Source organism: Entelurus aequoreus, linkage group LG11 (assembly GCF_033978785.1).
Source record: "Entelurus aequoreus isolate RoL-2023_Sb linkage group LG11, RoL_Eaeq_v1.1, whole genome shotgun sequence".
Taxonomy (NCBI): domain Eukaryota; kingdom Metazoa; phylum Chordata; class Actinopteri; order Syngnathiformes; family Syngnathidae; genus Entelurus; species Entelurus aequoreus.
This window is the reverse complement of record NC_084741.1, coordinates 36,132,958-36,156,825: the sequence shown is the minus strand read 5'-3', so window position 1 is coordinate 36,156,825 and position 23,868 is coordinate 36,132,958. Positions and strand designations below refer to the sequence as shown.

The following is a 23,868-nucleotide window of genomic DNA, read 5'->3' as shown; positions in this document are numbered from 1 at the left end:
GGCTCTGGTTGGCGGGAGAGAGCGAGCTTAGCGAGCTCCAGGCTCTGGACTGCCGCTTTCTCTAGTGCCTCCGCGGTTGCATGGGTTTGCCGTTCCAGGCGCTCCTTGTCAGCGCGGGCTTCTTCGTGCAGACGCTCCTCTCTAGCGAGGGCGTCCTGGCGCTGGTTCTCCTGGGTTTCAATCAACTGCTGGAGTAACTTCTCAGAGAGTAGACTCTCCATGCTTGATCGTCCTGAGTGATGAGGATGACCTTTGAGCCCGAGGGCAGTGGCTGCCTCCTTCATCAGGATGGTGCACTCTGCACCGTCATCAATGATGGCATAGGTCGACATCTCCCTCCCATCATGGCGTAGGATGACCGGCACCATCTTGAGTAACACTCGGGGGTTGTTACTACGGACTGGGCCTACGTAGTAGGTACGACCCTCCTGGATCTCACTTGATGGGTCCCGAGGGAACTCTCCGGTCTCCGGCTTGTCGCTTTTAGTATTTAGGTCATGGAGGACTGTGAGGTGTATCCTGCCGCATTCCTTAATGCGACAAGGCCTCTTCAGGGTGCATTGCTTGGCCATGTGCTCACGGGCGCACCTCCAACACCGCTTGTTGTCCTTGATCCACTGTTTCCTCTCTTCGGTGTTATTCTTCCCAAACTCTGGACAGTGTTCAAGCCAGTGGGGGCCCGTGCAACACGGGCAAGGCGGTTGTGACTTCTTGTCACCCTGCTTTGGGCCGCCCCACTCTCCGTGGGGGGCATCCTCTCCTCCTCGGTGTCAGCCCCTGGGATCGTCGTCATCACCCGGACTGACCCTTCCTTCCTCTTGGTTGCTCGATTGGTCCATTCGTGTCCGCCGTACTTCAGCTCAGCTTTTGTTGGGAGACGGATGTGCTTTACCTCACTTCTCAAAAAGTCAGATAGCTCCTCCAAGCTGGCTGCTGGCTGGTCGGGATTGAGCTGGTCGTGGCGCCGCCGGAACCTTTCCTCTCGGTGTCTGGGCAGCTTCCTTATGAAGCGCTCCACGGTGGAGCCTGTGTTCAATTCCCTGGCTCCAGTCGGTCCCTGTAGCTTCAGCATCGTGACCAGGGAGCGGATGCGGAGGGCGTAGTCATCCAGGGCTACGTCGGTTCGGATCTCAGGTAACTCCCCGAGGGCTTCAACCTCGTCGAGGATGTGGTCCCATGGACAACCCCAGCGGTGACCTAGTTCTTTCATGCTGTCGGTGTAGGGGGTGAGGGACTTGGCGTGGGAGAAGCAAAGTCTCTTAGCTATTGGTAGCTTGCAATGGAGTTGGAGTGTGAGCCACTTTTGCTGCTCACTGTGGTACGCCTGTGGTTCTCCTAGCAGGTACTCCAGGCTGAGCCGCATCTCCCTGTAGTTCTCCCTGCTGTCTTGGGTGAAGAAGGGAACTATAGAGCCAGGCGGGTGAAGAGGAAGTGGGTCATATAGTCCTGCATTACGGCGGGCTGATGGTGATGGTGAGGAGGGGGGAGGGGCGTGTGGATACGGCACCCTACGATCCAGAAGGGAGTCCAAGCGTTCGTCAGGCTCCATTTCCTCCTCGTGTGCGCTCTGGGTTTCTGGGTCCAGCGCTTGAGACCTCTCGATACTCCTCTTCCTTTCCTCTGGCGAGCCAGGCCTTGAGGTCGCTCTCGATATCCGGACTGGGGGGGAGGGCTCTGGTTGGCGGGAGAGAGCGAGCTTAGCGAGCTCCAGGCTCTGGACTGCCGCTTTCTCTAGTGCCTCCGCGGTTGCATGGGTTTGCCGTTCCAGGCGCTCCTTGTCAGCGCGGGCTTCTTCGTGCAGACGCTCCTCTCTAGCGAGGGCGTCCTGGCGCTGGTTCTCCTGGGTTTCAATCAACTGCTGGAGTAACTTCTCAGAGAGTAGACTCTCCATGCTTGATCGTCCTGAGTGGCTGCTACGGTGACTGCTACAGTGACTACCTGTACGGCTGCTATGGACGCTGCTGCGCCGGCCAGAAGATAGGCGAGACTTTACCTTGGGGGGCTTGCCTTGAGGATCGGAGTTCTTGAAAAACTCACCCGGATGGAAGGTTCGCGGGTCGGTCCTGTCTAGTGGGGTGGCGGCATCAGGGGGAATTATTTCCTCACCGTTCTGTAAGTTGCCACCTCCTGGTGGATCCTCTTTGCCTTGGCTGGCGATTTCTGTCGGCGGGGGAATGACTGCTGTCAGCGGCGGGCCCGCCTTTTCCTGTCTCCCTTCATACCTTGGTAGTGAGGAGAAGGGGTGAATACTGGGTTGCATAGTCAAACCTAATGCTGGTGTTGCAATATTGTCCTCCGCCACTTGGGGTGCTTTACTCTCTAAACTACTGGGGCTGTCAGTCTCATCTAGGGTAGTCAAGTGATAGTCTTGTAGTCTAGTGGGTAACCTACGCTCTCTAACAGGGCGTGTTGGTGGTTCTGGTTTTGGGGAGGGGCTTAGGGCTCTCTCACTCTTTTTGGACATCCTAACTGATTAGACTATCCGGCTCGAAGGACCAAAATGTTCGGGAGCCTGTAAAGGACTGTATATTTACTTTAGGGGGATGCTCTAATTTTCACTATTTACCAAATAAAGATAGTCTAGGAGAGAGTGAGAGGACACCACTTATATAGTTAACCAATTTACTATATCATATAATATACAATAATCAGACAATAATAAACACACATTAATTACACTTACACTCATCCCCACCCACACGCTACCTCCCCAATGAAACCTCCCGCACTAAACCAATTACACAACACACACACAGTCCAACCTGGGCCCCTTGGCTGGGCCAGAAGATAGTCTGTTGTGGTCCAGCTGATCGTTGGTGCACGTAGGGGTGGGGGTGGTGAGTTGCAAATGCTGGATACAAAGGGGGCGTTGGAGAGGGGACACACCTCCCGTTGTAGAGTAGAGAAGGGGGGGGGGGGGCTCGGCCGTGCTTCCCTTTAGCTCCCTCACGAGTCTAGTCTGGAGCAGGAGGAGAACCAGCCTCGTCCTGGGTCACCTCCCTGTCGACTAGCCCGTGAGCGCGAGCCACTAACACTTGTACCTCGCGCTGTCCACTTCCCTCGCAGCAAGGTAGCCGCGATAGCACACAACTAAACCCTACAACGTTCTCCAAACAATAAATAGTCCCAGGGGAGAGTGTCTCTTAACTAAACTTAGTCCGAACGTGACTGAACCTGGCGTTCGTAAAGTCACGGTGCAGCCAACAAACACAGGTGCGAGCTGCGGTGAGCTAACTAGCTGTTAGCATGCGCTTCACCTCCTACTGGCTACGTGAAGCGCCCAAAACGTCTTTAAACTTAAACTAGTGCACTGGCACTTAACTGTCACTTATAACAAACTTAAATACAACGCTTAGAGTACTAGTTACTTATCTGATCTGCAACTGTGGTGATCTCTATCTCCGGGTAGTATTACCGACGCTCCGCTGCCTGTCAATGCTGGAGCTCCTTTTAAACACTTTTTTACCTGCCGGCGGAAACGGAAGTGCCCGTAACCATGGCAACCGTAACCTTGGCAACCGTAACCGTGGCAATGGTTAAACAACTTAAAGAAAATACACCTTCCCAAACAACACATATGTAATGGAAACAAATAATAATAATTAATCCCTTAACAGAAATGATTTATCTATAGAACTAAAATGGACAATTTATACAAATATGCAAACCTTCAGAACATAAACAATACAATTGTTCAAATGCAACAATACAAATACGTAATGATAACTTGAGATACAAAAGAATGCAGAAAATTGGAGGGGAAGAAAGAGAAGCAACCTACATTAACCTTGTAGATTGTTATAGTAACAATAGGTTAAGCTTTGTCAGTGTGCCATGTGTTATACCCAGTTTACCCTAGGGCAACAACGTTAATATATGTTTGATGAAACGTGATTATGTGCATGAGCGTATGTGTGCATATGTACTTGTATATGTACAGTATGTGTATATGTGTGCTTGTACAGTGAATGTATGTGTATACGTGTGTTTGTACAGTGAATGTATATGTATAGAATGTGTATGTGTGTGTTTGTACAGTGAATGTATATGTACAGTATGTGTATACAGTATGTGTGTTTGTACAGTGAATGTATATGTACAGTATGTGTACATGTATGTTTTTACAGTGACTGTATATGTACAGTATGTGTATACAGTATATTTGTATAATGAGTGTGCGTGTGGATGTACGAACTTTGAGTGTGTAAATATGTACTGTATTTGTATATGTATGTGGGAGCGTAGGTACCTATGTATGTATGTGAGTATATGTGAATTTGCATGTACAATACATTTGACTCCCAGTGTGTGCGGGAGCCAGAGTACGGCCCCAGCCTCCCCGAGAGCCCAACCCATAAACAGTAGGTGTGGTGCCCAGGGAACCAGGGACCACCGCCCCACGCAGCCAAGCGAGCATCACATTTGTGGGGTCAATTAAACGCTCAAAATGGCCAGAAAAAGAGAACTTTCATCTGAAACTCGACAGTCTATTCTTGTTCTTAGAAATGAAGGCTATTCCACAAAATTGTTTGGGTGACCCCAAACTTTTGAACGGTAGTGTATGTAACAATTACAAGATATATACAAACATTCCCCTTAAATGCTAAACTGTGTCTCTGAATGTTTTTTGATCTCAGAAAAATAGCTCTTTAAAGAAAATACTCCAAGTTGACCTATCAGCACATCATCACACTCAACATTTAAGAGAGACCTATGATGATTTTTTGTTAAAAAAAGCGGCAAATCATAAGGTTCATGCAGTTTCGGATGCCTCTGTTTGTGGGGTTTTGCATTTTGGCTACGTAGTGACGTCAGGGCCAGGTGGACGTACTTATTTAGACATAAAGTCAGGTTTTCAGCCGGGGGGGAGGATCTCCTCTATTTTGAATCAACCCCTTCCCCCCATATCAGGCTATGGGGAGACACAAAAAATGTAGTCTAAAATATTATTATTTTTAATCTAATCTTGGCATGTGCATTATAACATGGACATGCAACATGCAGTTAAATTCTGCTAAAACAGTTTTTTTTATTGTACAGGTGTGCCTAATTTTTGGGACCGGGTGTACCTATATAATGTTTCAGACGGGTCATAAAAGTGACTATAGAGAAAAATTTACACCAAAGCATATACAATATGTATTATCTAGACGACAAGGAAGTGTTTTAAATATAGATATACGAATCATCATAGGTCCTCTCAAATCAACACACAAACATCTGTGCAACTTCATTATTTTGGATAAACTGCACCGTCATCTGAAGTCGAACTCTTTCAATAAAAAATCTCCAGCAGTTCTCCTTGGTCTCAAGTAGCCCAAAAGCTCGGACATCAGCTTTCACAGCGGACACAATCCCTTCAATTTCCTCTTCGCTGAAGACCTCAGGAATTTCTCCTGCAAGGAGACACAGTTAATTTCACCAACAACAGAGAGGCGATTATCAATATTCTTTATTCAAACAGTGGAAGTCTTTCACAATCATTTCACATGCAGAATTAATGAATTTAACAACAGATTCTTTACTAAACAGAAATAAAAATAAAAATACAAACAAAAACAAAACACTAAAAAAGCACTGAGATGCAAAATGTGGATCAGACCTGATGACAGAAAGTCATTAACAATGACCAGAAAGCACTCATCGGGTATTTGTGCATCAGTCATGAGAAGAGCCACACGCTGATTCTTCACGCCAGCCTTCAGGAACAAACCTGCTAGATCCATCTAAGCAGAACCACAAACAGTATGTGTCAACAACAACACATTCTAAGGTACCGGTAATCAATACAATAACCCACAGTGTGACACATAAACGTTTAAGATGTTTTTAAATGACTGTTGAAAAAACTTGTTTTATCAATAACATATTGAAACATTTCCCATTGGTCTTTAATAGTATCTGACAATCATTTACTGCATCAGGAGAGAAGCTCAACAAAACAGAATTACATCGATAACTTGTGTGCAGCCACTGCAGAAAAATATTGATCAAGGATTTTTGTATGTTTGGTTTCTTAACCAAAACTATGGTATTCAAGAAGTAAATGTTTTGTGATAATTTAATGTATTTCATGTTTATAAGACATCACTGCTTACCTTGAGGTCCTGTGTACTGTAACCTTTGTGCAAAGTGATTTGGAAGACTTCCACAGAGGAAATGTAGGCAGCCAGGCGAGTCAGGCTCTGCTTGCCACTGCCCCCGACCCCAATTAGTAAGCCGTGACTGCAAGGAGACTCCAGGATACGACTGATGCGACAACTGGTAACAACATAGTTCTTGTTGAGACACCAAATGTACTTTTTTCTCCAATTTGCATTGCTGCCCTTTTAGGAAACTATAATGTGAAACAAAGTGTTTCATACAAAAATTAAATGGTCATTATAAAATCACATGCTGAGACTTACACATGTTGCATTGCATCCTCAAACAGCACCAAATTCATAGCTGCATTCAGCTCATTGTAGCTTTCCAAAGCATCAGTAAGGGTGGTCCTAAGCACAGACCAGTCTGTAACAGCAGTGTAGGAGGACTCCTCGCCAATTTTGGCAAAATGGCAAAATAGAAGGGGCTCTTTTGTCATCTTTTCAATTTCAACTCCCTAGACAGGAGAAACATGTTCATTTATGTGTAACTCCTGGTCAGTATTGTTAACTGAGCACTAATAACTGAGGACTACCAATAACCGTTTCGGTACTGCACCTCAAAGCATTCATGCACAGTCTCCATCTGGAGCTTCCCAAAGAGCTGTAGGTCTTTCACATCTACCAGCCTGTCGGAATACACTCTGCAGGACTCATGTAGCCATAGCAGAGCCAGGTCGGTGCTGTCTTTCACACTTTCAGGCTTTGCAAAAAGTAGCCCCTGAACCACACATGCAATTGGCGGTATATTAATATTTGGATTCACTCATAGATCTTATGGAGAAACATTCTCACCCCCAGCATTACCTGAAAAATGTTGGACATGTCTCGCATGTTGAACATATAATGAAATTTAATGGCTGTTGGCAAAAATCCGAGCTCCATCTTGTGATGAAGTATTACTGTAGCCTGTACTACAGCAGCAATATTCTTCTGAACTGGCTGACTGAAGTGGCCCTGTGTCAAGTGACTGCTCAAGATCTGCCCGAAGATGGACATCAGACATTCGGATGATGGAAAGTTTACCGCAAGCACAGAGAAATGTCTCTGTTGAGAGCAAATGCATGCAATTATTATTTTTCGTAGGTAATAATAGTCCTTGTACAATCTCTTGTAGGCCTTTGGGTTTTTTTCTCAAATAAATCTCAAATAAATTGTGAAATAAATACATATCACAGGGGTGTCCAAAATGAGGACCGGGGGCCATTTGCGGTCCGCAGTTAATTCTTAAGGGCCTGAGGCACATTTTTAAAATACTATTAAAAGAAAAAAAACATAAAGAAGTGTAATAAAAGAGCAAACAAATGAAATGCCATGCAGACTGTTTCTTATTTCCTTAATAGCAGAGATTGCTCAAAAATAATGAATCAAAATCAATGTTTTATGAATTATTAAGACTCCAATTACTTCACATCAAAAATGTCATTTTGAAATATTTTTTGGGAAAATATTGCAGATTTTGTGTTTGCAATATAAAAAACAAAATTTTCTTTGACAAAAAGTGCATAAAACAAACATGAAAAAAAACAATACAAATGTATAATTGACAGATAGATCTGAAGTTGAGCTACAGACTTAAGCAATGAAAGTTAAAAAAAAAAGTATGATCTTTTTTTAACACTTTTATGAATGAGGCCCGTTTGGGTCCACAGGAATTTTAGCAGTAATTTAAAAAAAAAAAGTAATTGCTCAAAAAACAATAATGAATTAAAATGAATGTTGTCATTTATTTTTTGGGCTCCAATTACTTCCCATCAAATAATTCACATTAAACATTTGTTTGGGGAAAATATTGCCATAACAAACAGGGTTTTGACAAAAAAGGGCAACACATTTTTTTTTAACTTTATATTGACAGATAGACCTGAAGTTGATCTCGAGATTTAAGCGCTTGATTAAATAAACAAATATATATGACATATTTTTCCCCGGGACCAAACTTGAGGGGAGCCCTAAAGGTTAAATAAATGTATACATTGTACTGGTTTTGTTAATGTAAAATACCAAAATGCTTTGATTTTTACACAAAGACACACAAAGACAATGCACACCAAAATCATACGTTTGTAAAAATAAAAAACAGACATGCATGGCACACCATTTTTTCTGTGTGCAAACTTAGCACTATACAAAATAATAACTGAATTGCAAATATTTGAAAAGAAACAGACCAAATGTTAAACTCAAAAACAACCATGCTTCTTCTAAATGATGTTGGCCTATTAACAAACACACCTGCAGTCTTGGGTTGATATTGAAGCTTCCAGCTGTTGGGTTCAGGCATGCAACATATTGAGTGTTGTATATTTCTTTCAAAGACCACTTCTGTCTGTCATACCTGCATGTATTACAATTAAAACAATTAAGACATGAGGAAATGTTGACCAATAAGTGTGACGTGTGTTCATACCAGTGGCCATAATCCAGATGCTGTCTTATAAGTGTGTGAGGCTGCACTGTTCCATAGATGTCCACAGCTGGCATGTTCATATCGTCAATGAAGTACACCAGCCTTCTGTTGCCCACAGGGGAGTAGTTTCTGCCTGCTTTTTTCTCTAATGGCCGTTCAAGGATCTCTACAAAACAAACCAAAATATATAAACAGACAGGTGAACAACAGATGATTGAATGCAATCTGAGGAGTTGAGATTCCCTCCATCTCCTAATAGCATAACAATCACCAGCAGATGGCGCTTCAGTTTACTGAAATTTACTACTGGGAACCAGAATACAAAAATAAACCTTCCCCCACATTTACCTTGCAGCATGAGGGAGGTTATGTAGTAGTTGAAGGGTACTTTTGCAGTCTTGTAACTCTCTGGCAGACCGTCTAACTTGTTCCTGACAAGTGCGGTTTTCCCCACACCAGCATTCCCCACCAGCATCAGTGGCTGTCTGCGCTCCAGCAACAAGTCCATGAAGTAATGAAGACGCAGGGTCTCTGCTGTGTGTACCAGAACAGCCTACAATCATACAAACAGCAGGAGGACGGGGAACAGAAACATACATGGTTATTAAGGCTTTCTTTGGAGTGATTTATTGACAGACATGTGTTCAGTGAATTGTATGTGATTTATAATTTCTTGTATTTCCCCTGTACACCACAACTCTTCTGTCATAATAGGATCATTTGTTCAGAACAAAACCCCACTAATTATGGCTCAGCAAGAGCCTTTGGAGCATTCACAGCTGTACATAAGAGTAGAAAGAAAGACAAAAGGAGCGTGGGTGATAGCTCAAGCCTTGTTGCTCAAGCCTTCCTCCCCACACAGTCTGGTATGGGGTGAAGTAGATGGTAATCAGACACAGTGGCATATCTATCAACCATTCCAGCACCCCTGCCCTAACCTCTCAAAGTGATGTTACCCTTTCTTATTATGCTCACTGAGGCATACATACATTTTTAATATGGCTTTCAAGCTGAATCTGTTTACTTTTCACTAAAAGGGCTGCTTTTTACCTTTGAAAACGTTTATAGAATCATACAAACAATGTTATAGCCTTATATGACCTCTTATGTGTTCTTACCTGTAATGGTGTATTAATTTCCATTTCAAAAGAAGGCACAATTTCACTCCAGGGAAGGAAGCGCTTTGTTTGAGGGTCGATATAGTAGTCAAACACTATCCCCTGTGCCGGCAGCTTGATCGTCTTCATTTCTTTGGTCCACCACTGACTGAACTCCACACGGTAATCATAAAGCTAGATCATCCGGAAAGATGGAATTCGATTGATTATTCTATATCATGTCATTGGGCAGACCCATCATGAGTGCGGTCAAACTGTATTTTACTGTCTTCAAGATAATTTATTCTACTTAATACCTGGTCTTGACACAAGGCCCCACCAAAAGCCCAAATGCAGGCAAAGATAAAGTATGTTTCATAAAGGTCCCGTGGAGAGTCGGACGGAATATTGTCTGTCGTTAGAAAACAGTCAAGCAAAGTGCAGAGTGTCTAAATAAGAAAACAGACACACGGGTTAAGTACTATAGAATGACATGTTGTTGTTATGGTTTGTGTTAATATACCTGTACCAGAGAGTTGTCTGGAATAGGAGTGATTGTCTTAAAAGTGTTTTTCATCTTTTCCAGACAACGTGGGACGTATTTTTCAAACAGTATGGTTAGGTGGGCCCTTTCTGTTTGCCGTTCTCTTTGGTCAATCCAACTGGCAACATACCTGCGCAAAGAAAGCATACACATTTACTGTTGAGCTGATATAAAAGAAAAACACCATGTCGCAGGAGCTGTGTTTGGAGTGATTTATGGTCTTGCTCACCTGTTTAAAGAGGACCTACAGCGGATTTTGTCATTTCTGATTTATAAAAATGTTGCTAAAATATTTAGTACTTGTGTGAAACAATGCCAACACATCAAATCATAAGGTTCATGCATTAGGGTGTAAGCTTGCACGCAGTTATGGATGCCTCTGCCCATGAGGTTTTGGAGTATTTTTTTCAACACTGGGGAATACTGTAAGTCAGGTTACTGATTGACGAATGGACTAATGTGGACATTTCTAGTAGGCCTGCAGAGCCCCCACTCCTCATCCCCCTTCTGTTTCACAGTCTGTGGGACTGTAATGGCTTCTGCCTGAATCGTGTGTGTTATTCATTCCCATCTAATGCCCCCCCCTTGTTCTGATGTCTATAAAACGAATAATTCCGTGTTTATTTGTCTTTACAATATTTTACACAGATTTTTTGGTCAAGATGGACCAGTATGAAATTGGATTAGCCGCTAAATTTTCATGTAAAAACAAGGTGACATTATGATTTGGTTTGAGGGAACACAAGAAACGCATTATTTTCTAATTTTATAGATATCAATATATTACTATAGATATGATTTAAGTTATATTACTATTGCAATTATTATCATTATGAATATTATAACTATTATTATAGCTATATTACTATATTATATTATTATAGTTATATTTATCTATTATAAGAGTATAACCTGATCTTGGGATGGGATGCGCACAATAACACAGATGTGCAACAAGCAGTGGCATGAATGCTGGTTAAAAACAGCTTTTTTGTATCGATCAGAGAGTGTGTAATTTTACTTAATATTGTGATCGGGTGAATCTTTACACTGTTTTTTTTTTTTTTTACGGTGTCTGGAAAAATACATAGCGGTGAAGTTTGTCTTCAATATATATATTTAACAGTGTACATTGTTAAAATATGAATTGATACTTTTGGAGAAGGTGGGGCATGGTTTTATTTGCAATATGGAAAAACCTCCACAAACGAAAATCTTGCAGACACTTGCAGGAAGTGTGTAAGAAATGTGACTGTGAAACAAAATGTGCATATATACACCAAAGCTTATCCAAAAACATTATTTAGACCACAAGGAAGTGTTTTAAGACTAAAATCATCATAGGTAACCTTTAAACTAAACTTTATCTACCGTAATTTCCGGACTATAAGCCGTACCTGACTATAAGCTGCACCAGCTAAATTTAGGGGAAAATACAGATTGCTATATATAAGCCGCACCCGACTATAAGCCGCAGGGTTTTGATGTGTAATTACCGTAGTATATAGGGGTTCCTGCTACCACGGAGGGGATTGTCGGGACAGAGATGACTGTTTGGGAACGCAAAGCGTCCCATTTATTAACAATAAATCTTTCAATCATTCAATCAAACTTTCACATCTTTGACATGGCGAACAGCATTCGTGCAGAGTACAAATAATACAATGGTGCAAAGTAATACAAAGTGCTCGCCTGTAAGTTATCAAAATAACCAGCCTACCGGTATATGAAAAGTCAGTCTTTAATCATTGTGTCATCGTTTTCCTCCTGCGTACTAAAACCACCGAAATCCTCTTCGTCTGTGTCGGAGAAGAACAGGCCGTAAATAAGCCACACCCTTGTATAAGCCGCAGGGACCAGAACGAGGGGAAAAAGTAGCGGCTTATAGTCCGGAAATTACGGTATTAAATCTGTTCTTTAAACACTATTGGAAACATATGCTAGTCGGTGGTGGTGGTGTCAGGTTTTTTGGTTTCAAAAGGGTAATCTTGAGCTAGTGACAAACAGCACCTTTACGATATACAGAGCATGGAATTTAAACCATAGGCTCCAGCACCCCTCGTGACCCAGTAAGGGACAAGCGGTAGAAAATGGATGGATGGGATGGATGAATCGATCGTTCATCATTTTAACGTCAACTAAATCCTGACCAAGAGACTTACGGGTTCCATCCAAGGTCTTGCAGGTTGATGTAGAGGATTCCTGCTCTGGACACAGTGGCAGGAGTGGCTGCTCTCAGATGGCTGATTTCAAACACAAGTCTCATGGATGACGTGAGTGGCACACGCTCATTACTTGCTAGAGTCAGCACCTGATTGTGGAAAGCATTATCATCCACAGCTGATAATCAGCAAGCCTACCCATAAAATATGTCTCATTACATTATAATTGGTTAGTAATTCCTTAATCTGGATGAAGACAGAAAGTACAGAAGTGATTGCTGCAGGAGGAAAGAGCCATATTTTTCCATCTGTACCACCTTTGTTGCTATGTGTTGTGTTGTACAAAAGTGTATGAGTGAACAGGGAGGGAGGTACCTTGTTGTCATCCATCACCGTGTTGAGTGATTCAATCCACATCGGATCAATGTCTCCATCCAACACAATCCACTTAGGTCCTAGGTGGGACATGTTTGCTTGCTCTCGCATCAGCGATGAAAGCAAACCTTAAATTGAGAAGGCAAACAGGAAAGGATATTGCAAAGCATTAAGATTTATGTTTACTTGATTATGTTTAGCCACATTTAATATGAGAGAGCAGTGTATCTTATGGCTTTAAAATGATTTTTTATTCCTAATAAAGTATGCTTGCCGTCTTTCCACTCTCGAGTTGCTGGATGGATGAAGCCGAACAATTCGTCTCTGTCAACTGCCTTGGGATTGAGGTCATTCCAGATCGGTTTCTTTTTCAGGTTCACATAGGTTTTATAGAGAACTTTCAATATCTGTTATAAAACAAATTGGTACATGTATCTTTTTAAATGTCACTTAAAAAATAAATGTTATTCTTACATTAAAAAAAACTACTAACCGAGCTCTTGCCAGTTCCCGCATTTCCAACAACAAAGATAGAATGACGCACAGCCATGAGTTCCACCAATTGCATCACCTGAAGAAAGTGAAGAAAGTGATTCATATTTCAATATTATAATTATTTAAAATACGGAAATCTTTTAGCTTTTTTATGTCAAACCTTGAGAATGAATGTCTCCTCTGGCTGAAGACGGAGAGCAACAGTGGTATCTCTTACTGTCTTTTCAAATTCCAGGTCTCTTTCTCTCTCTACTTCCAGACCAGGAAATAAATCTTGCAGCAATCCCAGGAAGATGGTGACATCCTCAGTTACAATTTTTGGCATGTTGAAGTCCCTCAGAGCACGCATGAGCACCTAAAGCACAGGATATTGAGTATCTACTGATTGTTGCTTGTATTCCGACACGTGACTTCTTCCCGGAGGTGAAAACCAGTACAAGCAGCACGCAAGCTATCTGAGTACAAAAGAGGCTTAAATCTTCCTGCTAAAAGCAGATGCGAGCAAAAAACTCAAACTATGCAATGGAATAGATCCCTGTACTTAAAAAAAAAAAAATTTGTCGAGTGACATCAACAATTATACGTCGGTCGCGTACACAGACATATCCAACTATTGTGCTCCAGACAACATTCTAGACAACAAAACAGATGGAAACTTGGAAAAGCATTAAGGTCTACGACTTACTTGTGTGTGGCTGGGTCAAGAAATTTAGTATCAAGACTCTTCCGGATAAATATGTATCGTTTTTGCTCGGGTAAGGTTGCATTTTATGATTTACCTTCGCGTCAATTGATGTTTGTTGCTGTTGCACGCGCCGTTTACGAGTGAGTAGCGTGCTTTTCCCTGTCTTTATCAAAATATCAAAATACAGTATAACTATAGATGAAAACATTGTGTCTGTGCTAAACGCTTCATTTATGAATGCTGCCTTTGGTAAAAGCTTAACTCTTTTAGGTTTTGATGATATTTGCTTTAATTTATTTAGACTCGCCGAGTTGGTGCTTTTTGAAACACTCGTAGCAAACATGTGTTTAAGAAATACAAATTAAATCAAGATAATACCAAAATGGGAAATAATAAATGTTAAAAGCATATAAAAAAAAAAATCTGATCACTGCAAACTCATGTATTTTTCGATTCTGCTCCCTTGGACTGGAGTGTGTGCTGTTTTTCTTGTTGTTTTGTAAAATCTTGCACTCTTCCTCACTTTTTAATAACCTCTCAAGGAACTCTAAAGAAACGTTCATCCTTTTTGCGATTTGAACGATTCGTACAGCCAAAAACAACACAAGCACAGGGCATTTTCTCTTTGAGAAAGGCTAAATGGTGCTTAGTACCCATTGAGAACAGAGCTAGCTAGACCATCACAGGTGGGACGTGAGCCGGACATGACGTCAGTAACATCCCAGCAATTGATGAAAGCTGCTTAGAATTGCACAAACAAATTAGGATCATATCTATTATAATTATTCATGCATTAAGTATAAAACATTGTTTCCTCTTCTACTACACTACTGTAGATCACCTGATCCTCTGGTCTTCTTTTATCTCTTCTTCTCAGTGCACCAGCCACAACCAGCACAGACTTGACAGCACGTAAACCCCAATCATAGTGGTCCTAATAGGAAAACAGTGAAGGTGTGTAATATTGAATATTATCAGTGCAAACAGGTGTTGTCTTACTTGCTGGGAGAGAAGCTCTTTGCATAGAGCATAAAGGGCAGTAAACCTTCTGGCCAGAAGCTTAGCACCACAGAAGCCCTCTGCTACCAACATGATTTCACAGATGAGCTCAATGTCAGGTACCACCATCGCACAGGGTCTACATTAGCATGCAGATAGACAATACATTGAGCACAAAGTCACTTACAGGACCCATTATGCACATTATGTTATAACTTCTACCTGAACAAAGCCTTGAGGTTTTCAGGAAGCTCTGCTCTTCCTGCATAGCCAGGATTCATAGTAATGAAAATCCCCACAGAGGGTTTTAAGAGAATTTCCATATCAAGGAACAGTAACCTGAGGATGCGCAATTGGATGTTTTTTGTAATTATGCAATACCCAATGTATAGACTTCATGCAACAGACTTTAACGCTTCACCTTTTCTTTTTAGACCGAATTGCATCCTGGATTGTTTTCACTTGCATGGCAACAACAGACAAAACCTCGACAGGGATGCGATTGAACTCATCAAAGCAGCCCCATGCTCCAGTCTGGGCCAGACCCTTGTAGATATTACCGATTGACTATGCATTAAAAAACACAAAATGCCTGTTTAATATTTTAAAACGACACAAATATATGAAATGTGCAAATTGACTAGGTTGTTCAATTCCAAACCTTGTAGTCCATCTGTTCAGAACAGTTAAAGATGTAGACCATGACACCCATGGCTCGGCCAAGATCCTTAGTGGTCTCCGTTTTGCCAGTTCCAGCAGGACCTGCTGGGGCTCCACTCATGGTCAGGTGCAGTGACTGGGTCAACGTGATGTAACACCTGAATCGATGCAAAGACAACCTGTTAAAACTACGGCTGTCAATAATGAGTTTAAGGAGAACTGCACTTTTTTGGGGTATTTTGCCTATAATTCACTGCCTTTATGTAAGACAACAACACATATGTTTTTCTTTTTTTAATGCATTTTAACTCTTAAATAAACGTACCAGTAATAAAAAGTCAGCTTATAATGGAGTCAATGGGAGGTCCTCTTTTCCACCCATAAAGCCCTCTAAATAACCGTCCAAAAACCGCCAACAATACTCCATGTACATTTCTTGACCTGAATATTAACCAAGTATTAGTGATATTGTTATTATAAGCGCTAACGTTAAGGACCTATTGTAGCGGCGCATTCTCATAGAGCTCTAACTTCCTTATGCTGCTACATTGACGAGCTTGTGAAAGTTTATGGTGGATTACAAATCATGCCTCTCACCTGTATAGTAAAAGGATGAGGACATAATCCGAGAAGTTGGTCAACTTTGAAAGCCAATTTAGACCCGAATATGGTGAAAAATCCCCCAAAAAACGCTTGGTTCCACCCTGTTTTTTCTTTGCGAGGTTTATGAGTCATTCTTCATCTAAACGGGAATATATCAACATCCTAACAGTCGCCATCCCAGTGAGAGCAGGCTTTGTATAGTAAGTGATGTTTTATTATTGTTGTTTTCTCTAATGATGTCTGCAGTGAGTACTAATCAGTGATGTCATTGGAAGGAAAAAGCAAACGTGGTGATGCTTTCGTGAAATTAATGCACTGCTGTATGCTTAAAATAAGTAAAATACGTAAATATTACATGTTACTACATTATATATATATACTTACAGCGTGTATATAACAACTTGATGAAGGTGTTTGGATGGTTTGTTAAACGCATTAAAGGCAAAATAGAGCGACTTCCATAGGCTCTATTGTCAGCTGACGTTTGCTCGCATTTATATAATTGTTAAAATGCATAAAAGAGAAAAACATTTGTGTGCTTTTCTTACATATGGACCTTACATAATTGGCTAATTAAATATTAGACATTTGATCAAATGTACACATTACATTTTAATGATCGAACAGAAAATAGCTACAAAGTTATTGCATGTCATAGTTAAAGTATGATACAATTTATGTATAAAACTTTGTGTGTGTAAATAAACCTTCCCCTAACACTTAATATTTTAGCCAAAGAAGTTTACTGTAAGTTTTAGTTGACTAAAATGTTAAAAAATTTAGTCGACTAAAACTACATCATTTTGATGACCTAAATATGACTAAAATTCAAATAAAATTTCGCCAAAAGACTATGACTAAAACTAAATTAAAAACTGCTGTCAAAATTACCACTGATTTTGAAGAAAGAAATGACCTGCATTCATGTAAAACATAAAAAAATGTTCCTGGATGATATTCTGACAATAAAATTGCGTTTGTGTCAAAGTTTAAGTTCATTTATTAAAGTTAAAGTTAAAGTACCAATAATTGTCACACACACACTAGGTGTGGCGAAATTATTCTCTGCATTTGACCCATCACCCTTGATCACCCCCTGGGAGGTGAGGGGAGCAGTGGGCAGCAGCGGTGGCCGCGCCCGGGAATCATTTTTGGTGATTTAACCCCCAATTCCAACCCTTGATGCTGAGTGCCAAGCAGGGAGGTAATGGGTCCCATTTGTATAGTCTTTGGTATGACTCGGCTTGGGTTTATATTCTGTAAGCGAGTAATAACCTGACATTACAGTCTCATCTTAAAACTCATTTGTATACTCTAGCCTTTAAATAGACACCCTTTTTAGACCAGTTGATCTGCTGTTTCTTTTCTTTTCTACTCTGCTCCCAACCCGGGGTGGACCGCTAGCCTGTCCATCAGATGGGGACATCTCTACGCTGCTGACCCGTCTCCACTCGGGATGGTTCCTGCTGGCCCCACTATGGACTGGACTTTCGCTGATGTGTTGGACTTTCACAATATTATGTCAGACCCACTCGACATCCATTGCTTTCGGTCTCCCCTAGAGGGGGGGGGGTTACCCACATATGCGGTCCTCTCCAAGGATTCTCATAGTCATTCACATCGACGTCCCACTGGGGTGAGTTTTCCTTGCCCGTATGTGGGCTCTGTACCGAGGATGTCGTTGTGGCTTGTACAGCCCTTTGAGACACTTGTGATTTAGGGCTATATAAATAAACATTGATTGATTGATTGATTGATTACGGTAATCATGATTAATCTAAATTCAAAAGTGTGATTAATCTGATTAAAAAAATTATAATTTGATAGCATTAGTTAGAATGTTTCAAGTCTGGCTGCTGATGGGCAGCAGTTTTACCGGTCAGTGAGGGGCGTGATGACAAGACGTGGTGTATTCCCAAGGTATTCATAAAGGTAAGGGAATTGGGCATCACATATGTTAATAAAACAGTGGTGCTGCTGCTCATTCCAGCAGTGGCGGAGCTGGGAAAGCCACTGGAAGGCATGCGAGGTGGTAACCTAGTGATGGAAGAAATATAAGGAGAAACAAATACAACTTTAGATGTAAAAATAAGGAAAATAAGGAGTCTACAGACAAATCAGTACATGATCAACATTCAGATGAGAGTGATTACCTTTTGAGCAATTAAGCTTGCAACAACATCTCTTGCGTGGACATCAATGGTGCAAATAGTCATAATTTTCTGTCGGTTTCCTGAACTCATTTCATTTAACAACATGTCAATCAACATGTTTAGCTGAGCAATCTGGGGGAGAAACAAATTCATGTATACATTACCATACTGACCTTAAATAGGACCGTATTTTTCCAAAGAAACATTTTGAAAAAGACAGGTCATCTAATATTCTGGTTGATAAAGTATTTTTTGTTTCAATTCCCACCAGTATCCAAAAAAATTAGCAAAACACATAAAAAATGTGACTTGAGAAACAAATATCAGTAAAATATCACTGCGTTTGTAACTGGTCTTACATGACAGCTCTAATCATTGTGGTACCGTCGGCTGAAGCCAGAGAGATTATTAAAGCAGCAGTCAAGGACATGTTAACATGACACAGCACTGGTAAAATTGACAAGCACAAGGCATTGACTCTGGTGCCATGAGGATGGCATGGGAACACACGTCCATCATCCTCTCACGTTACTAGTTAAGTGTCTCTCATTGTAATACAAGTTTGAAACAGTCCCACAGCCTATTCCTTTTTCGGTCATGCTTTTTCTTTTCTTTTCTTTTTGTGTGTAAATGTGTATGATTGTTATATATGTATAATTTGTACTGTACTGTCACACAAAATGGTTATTGGTTGAGGGTTGATTTTATGGCCGAAATAAACTTATTTCATTCATTCATTCATTCATTCAAAAGCACCTGTTTCTTGTTGTAGTCTTTAAGTGCAGACTCAAATCCTTCCTCCATTCTTTTAAAGACAAGCTCCACATCGTTACTCCACCATATCTGTGATGCAGTCAGAGCAACCTGGGCTGGAAAGTCAAGAATCCACTGCTCTCTGGGTCTCTCCTCATACACAGACACAGCCTCAGACAGTCGACCCCTGACACTTTCCCTCATGGACTTCTCCAGACAGGTAAGCCATGCCTCCACCTGAACATACAAGTTTTTTATATGTTGTTAAGTTGTCGCAATGAAAATGAAATGTGATTCAGTCATACCACTCCATTACAGTAACATTCCCTCTGAAAGAGTACATATTCCTTTTCCTTGCTGTACATTCCCACTGCAAGTGTGGAATGATTTTTGGAGAACTCCAGATCGGACATGTTGTCAAACAGTTTTGAGAGGTGGCACGTTACCTAAAACAAATACATGTAGAGTCACTATAGTAATGACGTGTACTTTTTTCAGTACAACTGAAACAAAAGAAAAACATACATCTTTAGGGCGACTTCCTTTAGAGAGAATATCCAACAAGTCTGCTGATGAAATAAAGTAGAATCTTGGAAACGCAAGCCTTTTGGTCTCCAAGTATTCCGCAAGAGCTTTTTCACACAAAGTCAGTCTGTTAAATGAGAGGATTTATTTATTATGCTACCAAAAGAAATTATTCAAATAAAATAAACAATGACCTTTTTTGAAGATCTTCTAACTTTTCAAATAGCTTGTGTTTATTGGTGGCCTCAATGACATTTTTGGTATTTGCACTGTCTAACATAAATTCCTGAAAAAAAAACAAAAAACCACTGAGTCACACATTTGAAAGTGTGCGTAGCATTGGTTTAGAATATCAATCAGGTGTACAAGTGCGGACCTGAAATTCAACATCTATCATTCGGAATCTGTGCGCATCTGTTGGCAGCTGCTGGCAGATGTCATCGCAGCCTTTAAATATGCTTTCCAAGTAGGCCCACGTCCTTTGCACCTCTATCCAGATCATCAGCACAGAGTCAGCCACAGTGAGCTGTTTCTGAAGCTCCACTACTTGGAGAAGAAAGTGATCTACATGCTTGCTCTGGAAGATGCCCTGTAGCTGAACCTTGAGGGTGGGGAGACATTTATAGAAGCATACAGCAAGTTATCTAAAATTAGGTATTGCCCTAAACACTAAAATAGCACCTACTCTGAAAGGTGCAAAATCACATCTTGATTAGCTCATATCATTTGATTTGATTAATTGACAAGTTTGATTTCCAAACAACCTCATCAGCATGAAAAGCAATACAAAAGTGGGGGAGGAAAACAGCCTGTTTGCACAAAGACAGAGACACTAAAGTAGTACGACTTCTAATTGCTAGCTGCAACCCCCCAAATGCATCTGGTATACATGTACAAAGACCACTGTGGTGCAACAATGCCCTATGTCCAATAGCAGCTATAAATCTGAGGACTCAATAGGGACCTCTCTCGTCTCAGCTGTGCTGTTAGACAGACAGACAGGGCGGCCTCCTTTTTTGTATTCTCGTCTCCATTCAGCACTTAACTACCAGTCCTTCTCCCAGACAACTCCTCTTGAGAACTGTTTTCTGTGCTTTACTGTTATTTGCACTTTTTGAGACGATAAGGTTGCCCGGAGCAGAATCTCTCATCAACTTACCTGATGATCCTCAAGCGTTTCAATGAGCCGCTCATCACATTCAAGAAGTGGTACAGAGGTTTGGTAATGATCCTCATATGAAAGCTCCATTGATGCCCATATTTGACTTATTTCTGTCACAACCTGAAAAAAAAGTCATCACATGTATACACAGTATTTACACAAAGAGTTTTTGATTAGATTTTTCATGTTCAACTATTGTCATCCATAAACAACTGAAAAATAACCTTCTCAATGGCCATTTCCTTAACTGCCTTATCCACGATGTGCCGAACCTCTTCTTCGTAAAGATGCAGTTGCAGCGCCAAGAGTTCTGCCAAGGTGGTGCTATCACTTACAGTGAAGTTCATCTACACATACAGAACATATTTAAAAATGTATGTTTCATTTATTTGTTGCAAATCTTTGCTTCTTCATAGTTATGTACCTTTGTTGTCCTTATAAGCTGTACCCAGTGGCGGTCACGTATTGCAAGATTTTGTAGCTGACTCACGGCCCGCAGGGATGTCAGCAGGTTCTTAACATAAAAGTCTAAACTAGAATACACATCCCACATGCGAGCTTCTTTGTCAAGCTTCCGCATGTCCTGGACAAAGGCACAATGTGTGGCTATTGTTGGTTATGAGGACAATCTATTACACAAACCAATGATTGCAAGGCAGCAGAAAGATGTGCACTGTTGGTCATCTCACCTTCGCAAACCCTCTCAATTCTGCATCTATCTGCTCCACGTTTATCTGCCTCCATTTGCTCTTTGTCCAGTTTTCCACATTGGTCTGTATAGATAAAGACACGTGGATAAAGGTCAGTGGGCTGAGGGCGCTTAATTGGGGCATTTAGTGGCAATAGGATCAATGGCGATTGAGACAAAAGGCCTGGCCAAATTATTGAGTTATTGGTTCTTGAAGTATGGTGGGTGAGGCTTTCTGAGTCCTGAAATTAGACTACTTACATGCACAAATACAACAATATCCCACAGTTCTTTGAGAACAACAATGTCTCGTTTGCAGAGCTTGATGTCTCTAAATTCAGGGATTGAGACATCAAATAGGTGTGTTGACCGCTGCAATTCTGTCAACTCTTTCTCCATGTCTCGAATGGCTTTTTCTGACTACAGGCATAAAGAAGAGGAAGGTAATTGTATCGTAAGTGTAATGCAAAACAATTTGTATTACCATGAAAAGGCAATATTTAGGTTCCTACATTCTCCAGGCTGATGTAGGGATGTGATGTTTTGTAACTGAAAGGTGCAGCTGTTCTAAAGATGTCCCGTAATTGGCTTTGTTTCACCTAAATAATGAGAAGTTTGGTGATACTCACATCCTATTACTGTAAGTGCAATTTATGTGGGAAAAACATGACATATTTACCTCAAATTCCACACAACGTCTTCGTAAAACCAACACCTCTTCATTTTGCAAAGGGGAGACCTCATGCCTCACCTTTAAGGCCAGTTTTTTAGCCCCACTCCATTTTTCAGGGAGTTCCTGACAAAAAGTTTACATCATATTAAGAATGTTTTATCCAAAGTAGGGCTTTCTTTAAATAGTCGAAAATTGAACGATCTGATTAGGAGGAGTCTGATTCGACTATCAACCTTGCAGTCGAATCGTCAGATATTAAACCTCCCTCGCCCTGCAGGTGCTCCCAGCGTATGGCTGGGTGTCTTGGGAGAATAAATTAATTCCGTTCGCCATCACGTCTTCTTTAAATAATAATGAAATATTCTTGTGTACAGGCAAATAGTTTTTAGAGAGTAAGAGATTAATTTTAGTTTCAGCTTCCACTTCACCCTTTCTCAGAGCGGTCTCTGCTTCCTTGTCCCTAGTCCTCTTCCTTGTTCCCATTGACTTGAGTTTTTTTCTTGCCCTGATGTGGGAGCTGAGCCGAGGATGTCATTGCGGCTTGTGCAGCCCTTTGAGACATTTAGGGTATATAAGTAAACTTTGATTGATTGATTGCTTGATAGTCTCTAAAATCAGCTGGTGTGTTTTGGCCTCCCGCCTCTCTTATTATATAAAATCTAGAGGTTTGCAAACAAGAATATTTAACTAATGGTGTTGGGAGGATATTTCAACATGGATGATGTCATCGAGGCTCATGAGGACGCTATGCAGTCAGACAGAGAGCTTGCCGTGTCATCGCGCTCCTCGACTGTGCGCCCTGCTGAAAAATGATAGAAATTGGACACGGCCCGGGCACCAGGACACACTGCCTCGCCCCAAAATGGTAGCTCTCTTCTTGAAAAAGGGTAATGATCCTTTCGCAGGTTCACATAGGTAAACTTTGTTACGACTTTTGCTTCCTCTATTTAGTCAAGTTTAATGTCCTATTGGTGCTGTGCCAGAGCTGAGAACCTCACAAACTGTGGTTCAGCCTTTTATTTAGTGGGGAAAATTTGCAAATGATACCCTTGATTTCTTCACTTTAATGTAAGACTGTACCCTTAATTACCTTTGGAATATTTACATATCTACTACATATCACCATTTGTTTATTTGTCCTGAAAAAACAACAATGGATTTGACTAATCGTCAAAGATGGGGAAAATCTAAAAAATCAGATTTAGCTAAGAAAATCTTTATTCAAAGACAGCCCTAATCCTAAGTAAGCAAAATTCTATAATTTCCTACCTCTAGCTGAAAATAAACCTTGTCTGGTATAGTCACTCCATGTCGCTCCAGAAGGATTACTGTGCCCCTGAGAGGCTCAAACATATTGTCTGTGCCAGGTTGTCTGTCTCTTGTAGCCAAGAGGTGACTCATGATTTCCACTAAACCGTCGTGATCCCCTTGAGGCACACACTTTGCAAGTCCTTCAACAGTAGTATGGATAAACCCCTGCAGCTCATCAAGACTGTGAGGCAAAACATAAAAGGTGAGAAAGGCACATAGACATAGGATACAGTATTTTAGCAGTAACAATTTTGACCTGTTAGTGACATGTGTCAAAAGGTGCTCCTTAAAAAGCCAACTCCACTTCTTTATAGTGTTCAGAAGGTTGGTTTTGAAGAGCTTGATATCCACCCGAAACCATCCATCAAACACACTTGAGTCTTCAAGCTTGCATATTTCAGAGTACAGGCCCTCATAGTAATCAATCTGT

At 41.2% G+C, this 23,868-nt stretch overlaps 1 protein-coding gene across 5 annotated transcripts in view; it reads right to left on the bottom strand.

Annotated features, from left to right (window-relative positions):
* Positions 1–23,868, bottom strand: part of si:dkey-233k19.3 (dynein axonemal heavy chain 11) — a 105,071-nt gene that overhangs the window by 43,694 nt on the left and 37,509 nt on the right. For 3 of the 5 annotated variants that reach the window (XM_062063096.1, XM_062063098.1, XM_062063099.1), the window contains 38 exons: positions 23,695–23,864; positions 23,397–23,619; positions 22,134–22,250; positions 21,967–22,053; positions 21,716–21,874; positions 21,456–21,539; positions 21,191–21,349; positions 20,991–21,113; positions 20,764–20,886; positions 19,981–20,205; positions 19,799–19,890; positions 19,605–19,731; positions 19,385–19,525; positions 19,083–19,316; positions 18,327–18,458; positions 18,050–18,210; positions 15,572–15,728; positions 15,332–15,477; positions 15,133–15,249; positions 14,911–15,049; positions 14,753–14,845; positions 13,387–13,581; positions 13,225–13,302; positions 13,006–13,138; positions 12,732–12,859; positions 12,357–12,505; positions 10,174–10,324; positions 9,968–10,099; positions 9,672–9,845; positions 8,902–9,106; positions 8,554–8,719; positions 8,379–8,481; positions 6,951–7,190; positions 6,703–6,864; positions 6,408–6,601; positions 6,099–6,261; positions 5,603–5,726; positions 5,254–5,396 (listed from right to left, as the gene is read on the bottom strand). In XM_062063096.1, the coding sequence (XP_061919080.1) occupies positions 5,254–5,396; positions 5,603–5,726; positions 6,099–6,261; positions 6,408–6,601; positions 6,703–6,864; positions 6,951–7,190; positions 8,379–8,481; positions 8,554–8,719; positions 8,902–9,106; positions 9,672–9,845; positions 9,968–10,099; positions 10,174–10,324; positions 12,357–12,505; positions 12,732–12,859; positions 13,006–13,138; positions 13,225–13,302; positions 13,387–13,581; positions 14,753–14,845; positions 14,911–15,049; positions 15,133–15,249; positions 15,332–15,477; positions 15,572–15,728; positions 18,050–18,210; positions 18,327–18,458; positions 19,083–19,316; positions 19,385–19,525; positions 19,605–19,731; positions 19,799–19,890; positions 19,981–20,205; positions 20,764–20,886; positions 20,991–21,113; positions 21,191–21,349; positions 21,456–21,539; positions 21,716–21,874; positions 21,967–22,053; positions 22,134–22,250; positions 23,397–23,619; positions 23,695–23,864 (5,649 nt within the window). Of the gene's footprint in view, positions 1–5,253; positions 5,397–5,602; positions 5,727–6,098; positions 6,262–6,407; positions 6,602–6,702; positions 6,865–6,950; positions 7,191–8,378; positions 8,482–8,553; positions 8,720–8,901; positions 9,107–9,671; positions 9,846–9,967; positions 10,100–10,173; positions 10,325–12,356; positions 12,506–12,731; positions 12,860–13,005; positions 13,139–13,224; positions 13,303–13,386; positions 13,582–14,752; positions 14,846–14,910; positions 15,050–15,132; positions 15,250–15,331; positions 15,478–15,571; positions 15,729–18,049; positions 18,211–18,326; positions 18,459–19,082; positions 19,317–19,384; positions 19,526–19,604; positions 19,732–19,798; positions 19,891–19,980; positions 20,206–20,763; positions 20,887–20,990; positions 21,114–21,190; positions 21,350–21,455; positions 21,540–21,715; positions 21,875–21,966; positions 22,054–22,133; positions 22,251–23,396; positions 23,620–23,694; positions 23,865–23,868 lie in introns of those variants that run through there. The other 2 variants (XM_062063097.1, XM_062063100.1) reach the window with 2 other exon arrangements.